Source organism: Bombina bombina, unplaced genomic scaffold, assembly GCF_027579735.1.
Source record: "Bombina bombina isolate aBomBom1 unplaced genomic scaffold, aBomBom1.pri scaffold_1081, whole genome shotgun sequence".
NCBI classification, from domain to species: domain Eukaryota; kingdom Metazoa; phylum Chordata; class Amphibia; order Anura; family Bombinatoridae; genus Bombina; species Bombina bombina.
In genome coordinates, this window is record NW_026511018.1 from 74799 (window position 1) to 92525 (window position 17727).

General features: G+C 39.4%; 1 protein-coding gene across 1 annotated transcript in view; it reads left to right on the forward strand.

Annotated features, from left to right (window-relative positions):
• The window catches only part of LOC128643568 (prosaposin), a 32834-nt gene extending 18939 nt beyond the window's left edge, over positions 1-13895 (forward strand). Inside the window, exons 9-14 of the mRNA XM_053696409.1 lie at positions 8618-8719; positions 9153-9333; positions 9430-9593; positions 10860-10940; positions 11018-11125; positions 13010-13895. Of these exons, the coding sequence (XP_053552384.1) occupies positions 8618-8719; positions 9153-9333; positions 9430-9593; positions 10860-10940; positions 11018-11125; positions 13010-13045 (672 nt within the window). The 3' untranslated portion in view covers positions 13046-13895. The remainder of the gene's footprint in view (positions 1-8617; positions 8720-9152; positions 9334-9429; positions 9594-10859; positions 10941-11017; positions 11126-13009) is intronic.
• Positions 13896-17727: the final 3832 nt, after the last annotated feature.

Genomic DNA, 17727 nt, shown 5'->3' on the forward strand with positions numbered 1-17727 from the left:
GTTCTTCGTCCTTCCATAGCGCAGTGCATGGAAGTAATAGGATTGATGGTTGCAGCAATGGACATAGTTCCTTTTGCACGAATTCATCCAAGACCATTACAACTGTGCATGCTCAGACAGTGGAATGGGGATTATACAGACTTGTCTCCGACGATTCAAGTAGATCAAAGGACCAGAGATTCACTCCGTTGGTGGATAATCCTGGACAACCTGTCACAGGGAATGAGCTTCCGCAGACCAGAGTGGGTCATTGTCACGACCGACGCCAGTCTGGTGGGCTGGGGCGCGGTCTGGGAACCCCTGAAAGCTCAGGGTCTATGGTCTCGGGAAGAATCTCTTCTCCCGATAAACATTCTGGAACTGAGTGATCTTCAATGCTCTCAAAGCTTGGCCTCATCTAGCAAAGGCCAAATTAATAAGGTTTCAATCACACAACATGACGACAGTTGCATATATCAACCATCAGGGGGGAACAAGGAGTTCCCTGGCGATGGAGGAAGTGACCAAGATAATTCAATGGGCGGAGGATCACTCCTGCCACTTGTCTGCAATCCACATCCCAGGAGTGGAAAATTGGGAAGCGGATTTCTCCAACATTGGTGTGTCCGGTCCACGGCGTCATCCTTACTTGTGGGATATTCTCTTCCCCAACAGGAAATGGCAAAGAGTCCCAGCAAAGCTGGTCACATGATCCCTCCTAGGCTCCGCCCACCCCAGTCATTCTCTTTGCCGTTGCACAGGCAACATCTCCACGGATTTTTGGTGTTTAAATGTAGTTTTATTCTTCTATCAAGTGTTTGTTATTTTAAAATAGTGCTGGTATGTACTATTTACTCTGAAACAGAAAAGGATGAAGATTTCTGTTTGTAAGAGGAAGATGATTTTAGCAGACAGTAACTGAAATCAATTGCTGTTTCCACACATGACTGTTGAGATGAAGTAACTTCAGTTGGGGGAAACAGTTAGCAGTCTTTTCTGCTTAAGGTATGACTAGCCATATTTCTAACAAGACCATGTAATGCTGGAAGACTGTCATTTCCCCTCATGGGGACCAGTAAGCCATTTTCTTAGTTAAACATAAAAGAATAAAGGGCTTCAAAAAGGGCTTAAAAACTGGTAGACATTTTTCTGGGCTAAAACAATTGCTTTACTAGGCATATTATGCAGATTCTAACTAATTATTGGTATTATAATCTTGGGGAACGTTTAGAAAAACGGCAGGCACTGTGTTGGACACCATTTTCAGATGGGGGCCTTTCTAGTTATAGACAGAGCCTCATTCTGGGACTGTATAGGGGTTAAATGTAAAAACGGCTCCGGTTCCGTTAATTTAAGGGTTAAAGCTCTGAAATTTGGTGTGCAATACTTTTAATGCTTTAAGACAATGTGGTGAAATTTTGATGAATTTTGAACAATTCCTTCATACTTTTTCACATATTCAGTAATAAAGTGTTTTCAGTTTGAAATTTAAAGTGACAGTAACGGTTTTATTTTAAAACGTTTTTTGTGCTTTGTTGACAAGTTTAAGCCTGTTTAACATGTCTGTACCATCAGATAAGCTATGTTCTATATGTATGAAAGCCAATGTGTCTCCCCATTTAAATTTATGTGATAATTGTGCCATAGTGTCCAAACAAAGTAAGGATAGTATTGCAACAGATAATGATATTGCCCAAGATGATTCCTCAAATGAGGGGAGTAAACATGATACTACATCATCCCCTACTGTGTCTACACCAGTTATGCCCACACAGGAGGCCCCTAGTACATCTAGTGTGCCAATACTTATTACCATGCAACAATTAACGGCTGTAATGGATAACTCCATAGCAAATCTTTTATCCAAAATGCCTACTTATCAGAGAAAGCGCGATTGCTCTGTTTTAAACACTGAAGAGCAAGAGGACGCTGATGATAATTGTTCTGTCATACCCTCACACCAATCTCAAGGGGCCATGAGGGAGGTTTTGTCTGATGGAGAAATTTCAGATTCAGGAAAAATTTCTCATCAAGCTGAACCTGATGTTGTGACATTTAAATTTAAATTAGAACATCTCCGCGCACTGCTTAAGGAGGTGTTATCTACTCTGGATGATTGTGACAATTTGGTCATTCCAGAGAAATTATGTAAGATGGACAAGTTCCTAGAGGTTCCGGTGCCCCCCGACGCTTTTCCTATACCCAAGCGGGTGGCGGACATAGTAAACAAGGAATGGGAAAGGCCCGGCATACCTTTTGTCCCCCCCCCCTATATTTAAGAAATTATTTCCTATAGTCGACCCCAGAAAGGACTTATGGCAGACAGTCCCCAAGGTCGAGGGGGCGGTTTCTACTCTAAACAAACGCACTACTATTCCTATCGAAGATAGTTGTGCTTTCAAAGATCCTATGGATAAGAAATTAGAGGGTTTGCTTAAAAAGATTTTTGTACAGCAAGGTTACCTTCTACAACCAATTTCATGCATTGTTCCTGTCACTACGGCAGCGTGTTTCTGGTTCGAGGAACTAGAAAAATCGCTCAGTAAAGAATCTTCGTATGAGGAGGTTATGGACAGAGTTCAAGCACTTAAATTGGCTAACTCTTTTGTTTTAGATGCCGCTTTGCAATTAGCTAGATTAGCGGCGAAAAATTCAGGGTTTGGTGTCGTGGCGCGCAGAGTGCTTTGGCTAAAGTCTTGGTCAGCGGATGTGTCTTCCAAGACAAAATTGCTTAACATTCCTTTCAAAGGTAAAACATTATTTGTACCTGATTTGAAAGAGCCACGCCCTCCCACAGGATAGGTCTTTTAAGGCTAATAATAAGCCTAATTTTCGTCCCTTTCGCAGAAACGGACCAGTCTCTAATTCTGTATCCTCTAAGCAAGAGGGTAATACTTAACAACCCAAACCAGCCTGGAAACCAATGCAAGGCTGGAACAAGGGTAAGCAGACCAAGAAGCCTACCACTGCTACCAAAACAGCATGAAGGGATAGCCCCCGATCCGGGACCGGATCTAGTGGGGGGCAGACTTTCTCTCTTTGCTCAGGCTTGGGCAAGAGATGTTCAGGATCCTTGGGCGCTAGAAATAGTTTCTCAAGGTTATCTCCTGGAATTCAAGGAACTACCCCCAAGGGTAAGGTTCCACAGGTCTCAATTATCTTCAAACCAAATAAAAAGACAGGCATTCTTACATTGTGTAGAAGACCTGTTAAAGATGGGAGTGATACATCCAGTTCCAATAAGAGAACAAGGAATGGGATTTTATTCCAATCTGTTCATAGTTCCCAAAAAAGAGGGAATATTCAGACCAATTTTGGATCTAAAGATCCTAAACAAATTTCTCAGGGTACCATCGTTCAAAATGGAAACTATTCGAACGATCCTACCTACTATCCAGGAAAATCAATTTATGACTACCGTGGATTTAAAGGATGCGTACCTACATATTCCTATCCACAAGGAACATCATCAGTTCCTAAGGTTCGCTTTTCTGGACAAGCATTACCAGTTTGTGGCACTTCCATTCGGATTAGCCACTGCTCCAAGGATTTTCACAAAGGTACTAGGGTCCCTTCTAGCGGTTCTAAGACCAAGGGGCATTGCAGTAGTACCTTACTTGGACGACATCCTGATTCAAGCGTCGTCCCTGTCAAAAGCAAAGGCTCATACGGACATCGTCCTAGCCTTTCTCAGATCTCACGGATGGAAGGTGAACAAAGAAAAAAGTTCTCTGTCCCCGTCAACGAGTTCCCTTCTTGGGAACAATAATAGATTCCTTAGAAATGAGGATTTTTCTGACAGAGGTCAGAAAATCAAAACTTCTAAGCTCTTGTCAAGTACTTCATTCTGTTCCTCGTCCTTCCATAGCGCAGTGCATGGAAGTAATAGGATTGATGGTTGCAACAATGGACATAGTTCCTTTTGCACGAATTCATCTAAGACCATTACAACTGTGCATGCTCAGACAGTGGAATGGGGATTATACAGACTTGTCTCCGACGATTCAAGTAGATCAAAAGACCAGAGATTCACTCCGTTGGTGGATAATCCTGGACAATCTGTCACAGGGAATGAGCTTTCGCAGACCAGAGTGGGTCATTGTCACGACTGACGCCAGCCTAGTGGGCTGGGGCGCGGTCTGGGAATCCCTGAAAGCTCAGGGTCTATGGTCTCGGGAAGAGTCTCTTCTCCCGATAAACATTCTGGAACTGAGAGCGATATTCAATGCTCTCAGAGCTTGGCCTCAAAAAGCAAAGGCCAAATTGATAAGGTTTCAGTCAGACAACATGACGACCGTTGCATATATCAATCATCAGGGGGGAACAAGGACTTCCCTGGCGATGAAAGAAGTGACCAAGATAATTCAATGGGCGGAGGATCACTCCTGCCACTTGTCTGCGATCCACATCCCAGGAGTGGAAAATTGGGAAGTGGATTTTCTGAGTCGTCAGACATTCCATCCGGGGGAGTGGGAACTCCATCCGGAAATCTTTGCCCAAATAACTCAATTATGGGGCATTCCAGACATCGATCTGATGGCGTCTCGTCAGAACTTCAAGGTTCCTTGCTACGGGTCCAGATCCAGGGATCCCAAGGCGACCCTAGTAGATGCACTAGTAGCACCTTGGACCTTCAACCTAGCTTATGTATTCCCACCGTTTCCTCTCATCCCCAGGCTGGTAGCCAGGATCAATCAGGAGAGGGCCTCGGTGATCTTGATAGCTCCTGCGTGGCCACGCAGGACTTGGTATGCAGACCTGGTCAATATGTCATCGGCTCCACCATGGAAGCTACCTTTGAGACAGGACCTTCTTGTTCAGGGTCCATTCGAACATCCGAATCTGGTTTCCCTCCAACTGACGGCTTGGAGATTGAATGCTTGATTTTATCAAAGCGTGGGTTTTCAGATTCTGTAATAGATACTCTGATTCAGGCTAGAAAGCCTGTAACTAGAAAATTTTACCATAAAATATGGAAAAAATATATCTGTTGGTGTGAATCTAAAGGATTCCCATGGAACAAGATAAAAATTCCTAAGATTCTATCCTTTCTACAAGAAGGTTTGGAGAAAGGATTATCTGCAAGTTCTCTGAAGGGACAGATCTCTGCTTTATCTGTTTTACTTCACAAAAGACTGGCAGTTGTGCCAGATGTTCAAGCATTTGTTCAGGCTCTGGTTAGGATCAAGCCTGTTTACATTGACTTACATTCCGTAGATATTAAGTTATTATCTTGGAAAGTTTTGTTTTTGGTTGCAATTTCTTCTGCTAGAAGAGTTTCTGAGTTATCTGCGCTGCAGTGTTCTCCGTCTTATCTGGTGTTCCATGCAGATAAGGTGGTTTTACGTACTAAGCCTGGTTTTCTTCCGAAAGTTGTTTCCAACAAGAATATTAACCAGGAGATAGTTGTACCTTCTTTGTGCCCGAATCCAGTTTCAAAGAAGTAACGTTTGTTACACAATTTGGACGTAGTCCGTGCTCTAAAATTCTATTTAGAGGCCACTAAAGATTTCAGACAAACTTCTTCTTTGTTTGTTGTCTATTCTGGTAAAAGGAGAGGTCAAAAAGCAACTTCTACCTCTTTCCTTTTGGCTTAAAAGCATTATCCGTTTGGCTTATGAGACTGCCGGACGGCAGCCTCCTGAAAGAATCACAGCTCACTCCACTAGGGCTGTGGCTTCCACATGGGCCTTCAAGAACGAGGCTTCTGTTGACCAGATTTGTAAGGCAGCGACTTGGTCTTCACTGCACACTTTTGCAAAATTTTACAAATTTGATACTTTTGCTTCTTCAGAGGCTATTTTTGGGAGAAATGTTTTGCAAGCCGTGGTGCCTTCCATTTAGGTGACCTGATTTGCTCCCTCCCTTCATCCGTGTCCTAAAGCTTTGGTATTGGTTCCCACAAGTAAGGATGACGCCGTGGACCGGACACACCTATGTTGGAGAAAACAGAATTTATGCTTACCTGATAAATTACTTTCTCCAACGGTGTGTCCGGTCCACGGCCCGCCCTGGTTTTTTTTTTAATCAGGTCTGATGAATTATTTTCTATAACTACAGTCACCACGGTATCATATGGTTTCTCCTATGCATATTTCCTCCTGTACGTCGGTCGAATGACTGGGGTAGGCAGAGCCTAGGAGGGATCATATGACCAGCTTTGCTGGGCTCTTTGCCATTTCCTGTTGGGGAGGAGAATATCCCACAAGTAAGGATGACGCCGTGGACCGGACACACCGTTGGAGAAAGTAATTTATCAGGTAAGCATAAATTCTGTTTTTCTTCAAACATATTGCTTATAAAGAATTTTATTTTAAATGTTGCTGCATATTATATAATAAATGGATGGGGAAAGTCTATCTAATACATTTATACTCTGACACATATTTACACTGCAGACAGATGTGATCCTTTAAAAATATATATAACAGACTATATGCTGTGTCACATGACTGCTTCATAATCATGTGACTACTGTGCCCCAGTAACGTGCACTACAATATGACAGCTTACATAGGAAATCAAGCACTGGATCAACGATGTACTTCAAAACAATCTCAACAGTTTGGGGAAAGAGGAACAGATTAAATTGACAGAAGTGATTTTATTTTTATTAAGAAAAGGTAGTTTTTAGGGATTATAGAAGACGGGTATTAAGTGTCCCTTTAATGTATGTCTATTTAAAGCGAAGATCAGTTCACCAGAGTAAGTGCCCAGTAAACTGTTACTATTCGGCTTTTTCTACTTAAATTTTTATGGACCAAAAAATATCAATCCGCATAATTGTCAAGGTTTTACTTTTCTATTATATCATATTATAGTAGTAAATCTCCTTTAGTCAAGGAGGAAAGGTGACTGCACATTTATCTGACCTAACTATTGGCAAAGTTCAACCTGCGGGACAATTTTTTTTGTTTGTAATATTTTGGGTTCCACGTTTGTTTGTTTTTTAAAGACCAGTTTTATCTTGCCTGTTTTCAGTGAGGTTGCTTATAAATTATAGTCAAAATAAAAATCTTTATAGAATTGTGTATATGCCTGTTCACACTCCCTTGCTAATCCCATGATAAGCTTTCAAGTTGGATGATTGCAGTCCCTCTACCATGTGGGACAATTTAAGTTTTAGGTTAAATGTCCCTTTAAGCATTTATTGACCTGTACCCATTTGAAGCTTCTTTACCTTAGAATTGAACACTTTCTTATGATGTTGTTGGCTGTCAGCCTCCGCCAGATTCAACTTAAAGGGACAGTAAACTTACAGAATGAGATAGATAGATATATATATATATATATATATAAATAAATATATAAAAAAAAATTTAAAGGGACAGTTTAGTCAAAATTAAACTTTCATTATTCAGATAGGGCATGCAATTTTAAACAACTTTCCAATTGACTTTTATTCTTAAATTTGCTTTGTTCCCTTGGTGGTATTTTTGAAAAGCTAAACCTAGGTAGGATCAAACTGATTTCTAAACCATTGAAAACCACCTCTTGGCTCAGAGCATTTTGAATTTTTTTTTTTTCAGTTTGACAGTACTAGTTCATGTGTGTCTTATATATAGCATTGTGCTCACTCCCAAGTTATTTAGGAGTCTGTACTGATTGGCTAAACTGCATGTCTGTCAAAAGCACTGAGATAAGGGGGCAGTATGCAGAGGCTTAGATACAAGGTAATTACAGAGGTAAAACATATATTAATATAACTGTTGGTTATGCAAAACTGGGGAAAGGGTAATAAAGGGAATATTTATCTTTTTTAAGCACTAAAAATTCTGGTGTAGACTGTCCCTTAAGTGTAAAGTTGGACTCCACTCCAGGCTCTACTGAGCGCGTCTTGGATTTACAAAGTGCTTTGCGGGCTTGCTAGATAGTCACAGCACGCCCGATCGCGCTATTGGACTGAATGTAGCTCGCTCTCTACTACACCAGAGCGGAAGCGAACTACATTTTCGCTTTGGAAATCCAAGACCTGCTCAGTAGAGCCTGGAGCGGAGTTTAACTTTACACACCAAAAATAAAAAACAATAAAAAAATCTGTCAATGCTTTAAGTTACTGCTTATACACTGTTATATAATTCTGCACTATGTGCATAATTATATAACATTATTCTGTATGTTTACTGTCCCTTTAAAGGGACACTCAAGTCAAAATAAACTTATGATTGAGATACATGGGTTTTTTTGTTTGGTTTTTTTTTTTTTTTTTTTTAACTTTCCAATTTTACTTCCATTATCACATATTGATTGGCTGGGTTGTTGTGTTTTCTGGGGAACAAGATCCTATTGAGCATGTGCAAAAGCTCAAAGGGTATGTATACTAGTCTGTGATTGGCTAAATTCTGTCACATGATACAGGGAGCCAGCAAATGGGAGAAAAATAAATTTGTCAGGAAAAAAAATACTTATTTTGAAATTCAGAGTAGGTGTTGAATCGTTGTCTTTATTATGCACGTGTTATACAATTCTACTGCTCGAGTGGTCCTTTCAGCTGTCCTGTAACAGAACTATATTTAGTTGCTAATAAAATTAACAGCTTTTGATATTAAGGCTTAATGTATTTTGTTCCTTGATGGTTGGTGCATACTGTCTTGTGTATCTGTACATGACCGTTGTGTAACTATGTGTTTATTGCCAGGTGGCCGATGTGAAATCTTCAGTGAGTGACTCGCCACAGTGTGTCGCCTGCGAGCTAATTATTAAAGAAATTGATCATCTTTTGGAGAATAATAGGACTGAGGTAAGGAAAATAGCTCCAGTTTTCTCTTCAGTGACTTTGTGCCAAGCTTCTGATATGCCCTTTCTGATGCCCTCTTGGGCAAGTGTAGTTATGGTTTATATAAACATTTATCACCTGGGTCCCTGTTACCATGAATATTGGTCTTATGTGAATTAAACCCATTTTATACATGAGTCTTTTATTTTTTATGTATACTGGACTAGAAAATGACCCTAGATTACTGAGAAATTGATGGCCAGAAGTTTGTTTACACAATATAACGGGGGTAAACGGCCTCATTATTGGTCCAGTACAACTTGGAGTTTGCAGCACTAATTATACAATGTATCCCTTGTGTATGTAATCTACCCCTGGCTGTGATACAGTTTTTGTATAGGTATTAAAACAAGTTAAAATGCTTTGTTAGACACTTATGTCTGTCTTGTCACACAAGGACAACATTCGCCTCATCTTGGAGAAGGTCTGCTATGTGGTCCCTAAAAGTTATAGACAGCAGTGCATAGATTTAGTGGATGCGTATACAAATGCCCTTGTTGAAATTCTGTTGGAAGAAGTCAGTCCGCATATGGCGTGCTGCGCTCTCGGCTTGTGCAGCGCCAAACAGCCACAGAATGGTAAGAACCTTCTCAAATCCAGAAATGCTTACCTGGTGCAATAAAAGTGCAAATTGTTCTGAAGTTCAAATCTAATATGGAATCTTCCCCCTACAGTAAAACTCAGCCCAACAAAAGTGCAAGGTGGTGGCTACTGTGACTTATGCAAAATGGCTATGAACTATGTGGTTGAATTTTTGGAGAAAAAGTCAACTGAACAGCAAATTGAGAGCACCCTAGAGAAGGTTTGCAACTTCATGCCAGAGCAAATGCAGGATGAGGTAACGTTACATTGACATCGCCCTTCAGTTAGAACCCACTTTACGTGCTGTAGTGTAACTTATGTTTATCACATCTCATTTGTTTGTGGGGAAAAGGCTTTGGGTTCTGGTAAAAACGGAATTCCTGCTGGTGCCTTATTAGCTGCTAGTAAGCCCAGAGGCAGAACTTTTTTTCACTTTCTGCGATGAGATTTTTTTTGTGAGTTTTTCTGCAGGTAATTTTAAGTAAAATTCAATTTTAAGTTAGGAAGTTACACTAAAGCACCAGTTCAATTGCAATGTGTTGGTTAACTAAATAATAATAAAACAATTTTTAACGTTTTATAATGTAGTGCTGTAGTTGAAAATTGCATTGCAAATTAGCTGCAGACAAAAAATTAAATTGTAAAATGTCTCTTTAATAAATTTTGTTTTCTTTTCTCCGTCTAACATAGAAATGTAGTAATAAAGGTGCAATGCTCATAAAAACGTCTTACATTCAGAACAAACAGCATTGCAGACTGGGAAAGGCTAGGGGAGGGTTTGAAAAAAATCTGAGACAGTAAATCAATGCACTGCTGCTTTGCAGCGCTACTGCATATGACTTAACTTCAAACAGCACTTTGCTCTGGATGCACTGTGTTAAGGAAAACCTTACACAGTGCAACCATTGCACAACTCTGAAGAGAACTGTCTGCAAAGTTAAAGCACTAAAAGTACTTGCATGGGTTCTGTTCTTTCTGCAGACATGCTGCACTTTCTGCGATGGCATCTCAGATCACTATGTTCTGCCATGGGGCTAGTAAGACCTGCAGTGTGAGGTTCCTAGTACTAGTGATGTCATAATGTAGTGACAGGTTCTTAGTACTCGGGCTGGCGGGAACTTCCGCAGGGGGTAGGTTGCTTAGGGCTGGCTATTTTAAGACCAAATGACTGAAAATAGAGCAATATCTAATTCTCAGAACTAGTAATGTTACCCTACTGACTTATCAAGGCGAACTCTGCTACATATTGATGCCTAGTTAGATTTATTAGTTTGGCCATTGAAAAATAACTGCAGTAAAAAAAAAAAAAAAAAAAAATTATTGTGCCTTTAAAATCACTAGACATGGATACTGAACATCTCTAGGCTAGGAGTATAAAAATAAAATATTTGCAATTGCTGAATACCCTTCTGAAAGAGGATATAAAACAATTTTGTACTAATGCTTGTAAAGTATAAATTGGTATTTAAAAAAAAAAAAAAAAAAAAAAAAATTCCTTCCTTGCTCCCTTTACCACTTTTAGTGTCGTGCCCTGATTAGTGAATATGAACCCCTGATGATTCAGCTCCTTTTGGAAGAATTGGATTCTAACTTTGTGTGCCAGGTAACCATTTGTCATTTAAGATCTTGCAAGCTAGTGTGTTTTTGTGGTTTTTAGTAATAATTTTATTTTAACTCCAGAAATTACACTTGTGCCAAAACGCCAAACGACCTCTGCTTGGAAATGAAAAGTGCATGTGGGGACCGTCCTATTGGTGTAAAGACTTGGAGACTGCTGCACTCTGTAATGTAAGTGCTTTAAATAAAGTTTGTAGTTTATATTGGAAAACTAATTTCTCCCTCTAAAAAGCACTTGAAGAAAAATCTTCCCTTTTTAAACGGAGTAAATTTATTGCATCTATCAAGGTTTTTTTTTTTTTTTGTTTTTTCATATCCCATTGCACAGAAGATAAATCAAAAGCTACTAAAGTATGAACGATACTGAAAGTAGCACTTAGACACTGTTTGAAATGGTGTTGAAGGGGCAGTAAAGTTAAAATTTAACTTTGGGTGTTTAGTTGGAAAGTTGGTTTTAAAGAACTGGTTTTCAAACCTGTTCTCGGGCCTCCCCAACAGGGCAGATTTTCAGGATTACCTTGGATGAGAGCAGGTAAAATAACAATGTTTAGTAAACGCCTGATTGTTTCACCTGTTCTACAGTTCAGATATCCTCAAAATCTGGTCTGTTAGGAGAGGTTTGAAAACCAGTGGTTTAGAGACATTCCAGCAAAAAATTTGGCCTAGAATCGTTTTTGCAACATACATGTGTTTGGTAAAAATGTTTCTTGTAATTATAGCTCTTTTAAAAGTGTATTAACGTATGGCTTGTGCACCAGTGATTTAAACACAGCACTTACTCAGAGCATAAGGTTCTCGTGCCATCTGGTAATTGCAGACAGGATACAAACCCTACTGGCACTTTTAGCAGCTGCGGTATTTAAAATGCTGGTGCACTGAATATCTGCACACGCAGAGAAAAATAACCCTAAAATAGCAATGGCATTTACTAGAATCTGTGCTATTAAATTTTGCCTGGAATGTCCATTGAATAAAACATTTCTAACTTACTTTATCTGATTTGCTTTGTTCTTTTAGTATCCTTTGAGTAATTCTTTGTACTCATAGGAGCTCAGGAGTGTGCACGTGTCTTTATTAGCGATGTCTTGCAACACTAATGTTATACATCACTGTTGCCATAGAGTACTAGACACTTACACACTCCTGAGCTACTATGACTTACCCAGATTTACTATTCAACAAATGATATCAAAGAACAAAATAAATTTGATGAAAGGAAATTTGAAAAATTGTTTAAACAAGTTTGTTATACTTGTACAATTCTGAATCATTCCCTTTTCTATTCCTGCTGGAAATATAGATTAATAATTTACCTCAATCAGGATAAAGTAAATGTTGCCCCTTATGTAGGGATTAGGTAAGTGGGCTGTGCCTCTTGGATGTTTCAGGTATCCTTAGGCAGGTGGTTCCCTTAACATGGTTAATGCACCACCAATAGATGATAGAAGAAAAAAACTATTGATGTAATGGGACTTTAATCTTACACTACCTAACATTCTGAAGTTTTTCTTTAATTTACAAACTGTCTTAAGCACAGGTCTCTGTCCTGTCTATTGCTTGTCCCTCAGTTTTGCCAAATTGCAATCCATTTATAAAAGCAGTTGAAAGGTGCACATCAGAGTTCCTTTTAGCATCTGTTTATCCCAGACCTTTTTTAATCTTTAAATTAAAGATACATAACATGCAACCAGCATATCCTTGGTTTAGAGTAGTCTATTACGATCTGCCATATTTAATGTGGTCTAAAAATGTGTTTCGAAGCGAGCCCTTAACCTCATACAACGTGATGAGTCTAGGAAGGAGTTGTGGAGTATCACAGCTATCCTATTGCCCCTCAGAGGCAGCATGGGTCAGTTTTCCTCTCCATAAAGTGCTAAAATTCTTCAATCCTTTTGAGGTTTATTAGGACATTTGCAGCTATGTAATATATCTAACTTGGGACTAGTATAAAGTCAGTTGGCTTTGTGCTGCGGTAAGTACCTAGACTGCATGAGGCCGGCTAAATAACCCTAATTTAAGGTCAATTTTCTTATGCTGGTCCCTTCCTCTTCTCAGACTATTGAACATTGCAGAAGACATGTCTGGGATTAAGGACATCAATGTGGTTTGCTGAACATCACTTCTGAGAGGAAATTGCCACTTCAGCGCTCTCCTCAAACCGTTTTTCTTTTTTGGGGTGAAATGCTTCCTAAGTAAAATTTTGTTAATTTGCTGTATATATTTGTTGTGTAATTAACACAGTAACACATTACATTTTTTAACTTGTCATGTTTTAACTTCCTAAATTTAAAAGTTTGTACCATAGATTAGTTTTGTGTTTTTTGGGGATGGAACATGTGCGCAATATTTTGAGTGTCTCAGATTGTTTTCTTTCTAACCTTGTCTGCAATTTTTGATGCCCATGGTAGAGCTGTGCTATCTAAATACTGAAACCTGTTGGCGTTTGTCTAAAAAAAAAAATAAGTGTGTGAGATGGATCAATTTTAATATCTCCTTTGCAATTGTCCGGTTTAGCGATCGCACACAACCTACCCTGTAAGTGGCCATACTTTTATAGGTACGTGTTTTATAGCAGAGGCCAGACCTGGTCATGTGTAGGTGATGGATTATTTTACGTTACAAAGCTCAGTCTGTTTTGAATCATGAACAAATTACATTTTTGTCTGTAAATGAATGGGGGGATTCTGTTCTTGGGCCTTAAATGATAAATGTGCTTTGTCTGCAGAGCTAGAGGGAAGCGACAAGTTGCACTTTATGAACCAGTTTTACTTTTTTCTGTGCATCAGTGACGTAGGTTGCTCCTGTGGAGGGTTTTATTTTAAAATGTTTTTCCTTCTGCATTGTCCCAAGATAAGACACCAAAACTAATATGTATACAATAAGAGGACCTTTAGTTTGCACTAAAGCTTCTGTAATTGGCAATAAAATTAATAAACCCAGACTTGTGTTTTTTTTTGTTTGTTTTTTTCTCCCCCCCCCCCCCCCCATATTCAAGTCGCATGAAAGCTTCCAAAGTCGGTGAGAACATGCCTGGCGCTACCTCCTGTCTCAAACACTTTATAGAAGTGGGATCGAATGCGTGGAGCACTAGATGGCAGCTGTTTTGCAAGATCTATTACAAATAATGTTAGAGTGCCACAATTAGTAATTTGCTAATGTCTGTACACCGTGCTTTTCTCATCTCCCTGCATTGTGAGTGATTAGTTGGCTCTAAATGACTTTTCTGCTGTGGGCAATCACTGTGTAGTATGTAGCAGCCTTAGACCATTTTTAGTATACACATGTTGGGCACTAAATAACACAACAGAAATGTACACCTATAGGTCATTCACAAAATTACAATTGGAAAACGTCAGCCACTCAGTTTCTGTAGTATAGAGCAGTCCCTTACTAAGATAAAACCTGTAATGTGCCTTATTTGGAGGAGCCAATCTGGGTTTAAGAGGCGGTGTGCACAAACTTTCCTAGAACTGAATGTAAGACAATACTATAAATAAGAATATGCACTGATCTAAAACAAAGTGTAAAAACTAACTTAGAAGCTCACATTTTAACATTGTTGAGGTTGGGCTGGGACACCCAGTGAAAAGATCTGGAAACACAAAGGCAGACACTCCCCCATCTGCAAATGGAAAAACCCGCAGCAGGAGTCTATACCTTGGGTCTACATCTGATACTTTGGAGCTTGTTTAGGAGTCAGCATAAAGTTTTAAAAAAACAACTATACATTTGTTACAAAAACACTCCCAGCTCGGCTATATAAAGGGATCATCTACAAAACATTTATGCAGAGTAAAATCTAGTATACGATGTCCCTTAAGTCTGCAGATTACAAGGCTCATTATACACACTCATAATGTGAGTGTAAAATCTATTAGGCCAATTAGGGATATGTATGTAGCATGGTTAGCCTAGATAAGTCTGTAGGGTGCATTTCCAGCTCTGAGAACTAGTACATTCAATGTTTAGAGCCAAATTCCATGACAAGCTAACACAATAAATCCTATATTGCAAAGTTGTTTTACTTCTCCCAACTAAACCTGTTTATATAGAAAAACGCAAGGTGTTGACTTTCTCTTTAAAGGGACAGTCTACGCCAGAATTTTTATTTAAAAAATAGATGCCTGCTTAAAGGGATATTCCAGACAAAATTTTAATGCACATAGAATTTATCTATCTTTGAATAGAAACATTTTGCAAAATACATGTATTGGCAAAAACGCTTTTAGTAAGTTTATCACTGTTTTAGTGTTACCATTTTTCTGTGCATGTGAAGCATAACTGGATATTCTCAGTGCACCAGCATTTTAAATACTGCAGCTGCTCAGAGCACCAGAGGGGCTTTTATAATGTCAGCAATCAACAAATTGTTTTATTGCTAAATGATACAAGCACGTTAGGCTCTGAGTAAGTGCTGTGTTTAAAATGCTGGTGCACGGTGCATACTAAAATACACATTTGAAACAGCTGTAGCTTTTATTAGTAGCATTTTTGCTAATACATGTGTATTACAAAATGCTTCTATTCCAAATGGAAATGCATCAATTCCTATTTTGGCTGGAATGTCCCTTTAATTGCCCATTTCCTAGTTTTGCATTACCAACACGGTTATATTAATATAATTTTTAAATCTGATTTAACTTGTTGGGAGATCAGATGGTCCTTAAATTCCCAAATGAGATCACAATTATTCATTCCCTATCAATGTCTCTTGAATTGCCCTTATCTTGTCAAAATGAAGTTGGTTTGTACCAGAGGAGGGCTGGAGATCTGTATTTCATGTTTAAAGATGGAGGGAAGCAATTATACACGCCAAATCAACGCTGCATTGTATTACTCTAGGAACCTATTTATAAGTTTCCAACGAGATGGTACCTGGTTCCAATCAAACACCATAAGCTATTCCCGACCTGCTCAGTAGTGTTAGAGAGGCTGTAATCAACAAGGAGACAACACATTTTCTCGTCATGTTTTATTATTCAGCCACTATGGATTAAAGGAACACTAAACCCCCCTCCCCCCCCCCAAAAAAAAAAGGTTGGCACTATCGCAAAATTAATTATTGTATTTTGTATTATACATCCAGCTTCCAATTCTTACCATTTAGTAGTAATCTTAAAATTGAACGATTTCCAAACCCACCACCGGGTATGCATTTTCTTAGTCCAATCCTGGTGGATAACACAGCTTCGAAGATGGCGGAACATAGCCGCAAACAGCATGCGCAAGCTTCTGCAGAGTCATCCTTTATGTCACTCAGTGTCTCTCGATGCAGACCCGCTGTATCAGGGATGGGGCATGCGCAAGTTTCACAATCACTCTAGGCATGCACAGGGTGACGAAATCGTCAAATGATATGCAGAAAATCTGCAATTTTGGAGATTGCGTTTAATCTTTAACGGCCCATATTTGAGGGTTAAAGTGGGTGACGTAATCGGCGAAAATAAAAAGTATATTTTAACATGTAGAGCAGCTTCGTTAGAGTGTAAAAGTAGGTGATTTCTTATATATTGTTGTTATATTATACCCCCCCAACTGTCCCGATTTTCGCGGGACAGTCCCGGGTTGCTAGCCATCTGTCCTGATTTGCCCCATGCATTAAAAAAAATATATATATTTTTTTTAATTAAATTCTATTGGGCCCATACTCAGAAGCAGCTGGCTTTGCTCTCACAGGGTTAGATACCTGTTAGATTCCCTGTGGAAAGGGAATGGTGTGTGGGTTAAGCAGGAGTAAGAAGGCTGTATACACTCTGAGCACGGGTAATGGTGACCTCTCTAACCTACCTCTGGTAGTGATGATGTCTAACCCCTGGTGATACTAGCATGCCTTCAGTTTTATACAATGAGCAGTGCTAATACCAGGTTAACAAACAGTGGCAGCCACAGACTGCCAGCTAATGTGCTTGCCAACCCCAGGACCCCATACAATGAATTAGATACCCATATATGATGTAGTGTGTCTATCTGTATCTATAACTGTGTGTATCTGTATGTATAAGTTTATGCTATGTAGTGTGTCTGCATGTATAAGTGTATACTATGTAGTGTCTGGGTATCTGCATGTATAAGTCTATGCTATGTAATGTGTGTATCTGCCTGTATAAGTGTATGCTACGTAGTGTGTGTATCTGCATGTATACTATGTAGTGTCTGTGTATCTGCCTGTATAAGTGTATGCTATGTAGTGTGTATCTGCATGATGTGTAAGTGTATGCTATGTAGTGTGTGTCTGCATGATGTGTAAGTGTATGCTATGTAGTGTGTGTGTCTGCATGATGTGTAAGTGTATGCTATGTAGTGTGTATCTGCATGATGTGTAAGTGTATGCTATGTAGTGTGTGTGTATGCTATGTAGTGTGTATCTGCATTATGTGTGTGTGTATGTGTATGCTATGTAGTGTGTGTATGCTATGTAGTGTGTGTGTATGCTATGTAGTGTGTGTGTGTATGCTATGTAGTGTGTGTGTGTATGCTATGTAGTGTGTGTGTGTATGCTATGTAGTGTGTGTGTGTGTATGCTATGTAGTGTGTGTATGTGTATGCTATGTAGTGTGTGTATGTGTATGCTATGTAGTGTGTGTATGTGTATGCTATGTAGTGTGTGTATGTGTATGCTATGTAGTGTGTGTATGTGTATGCTATGTAGTGTGTGTGTGTGTATGCTATGTAGTGTGTGTGTGTGTATGCTATGTAGTGTGTGTGTGTGTATGCTATGTAGTGTGTGTGTGTGTATGCTATGTAGTGTGTGTGTGTGTATGCTATGTAGTGTG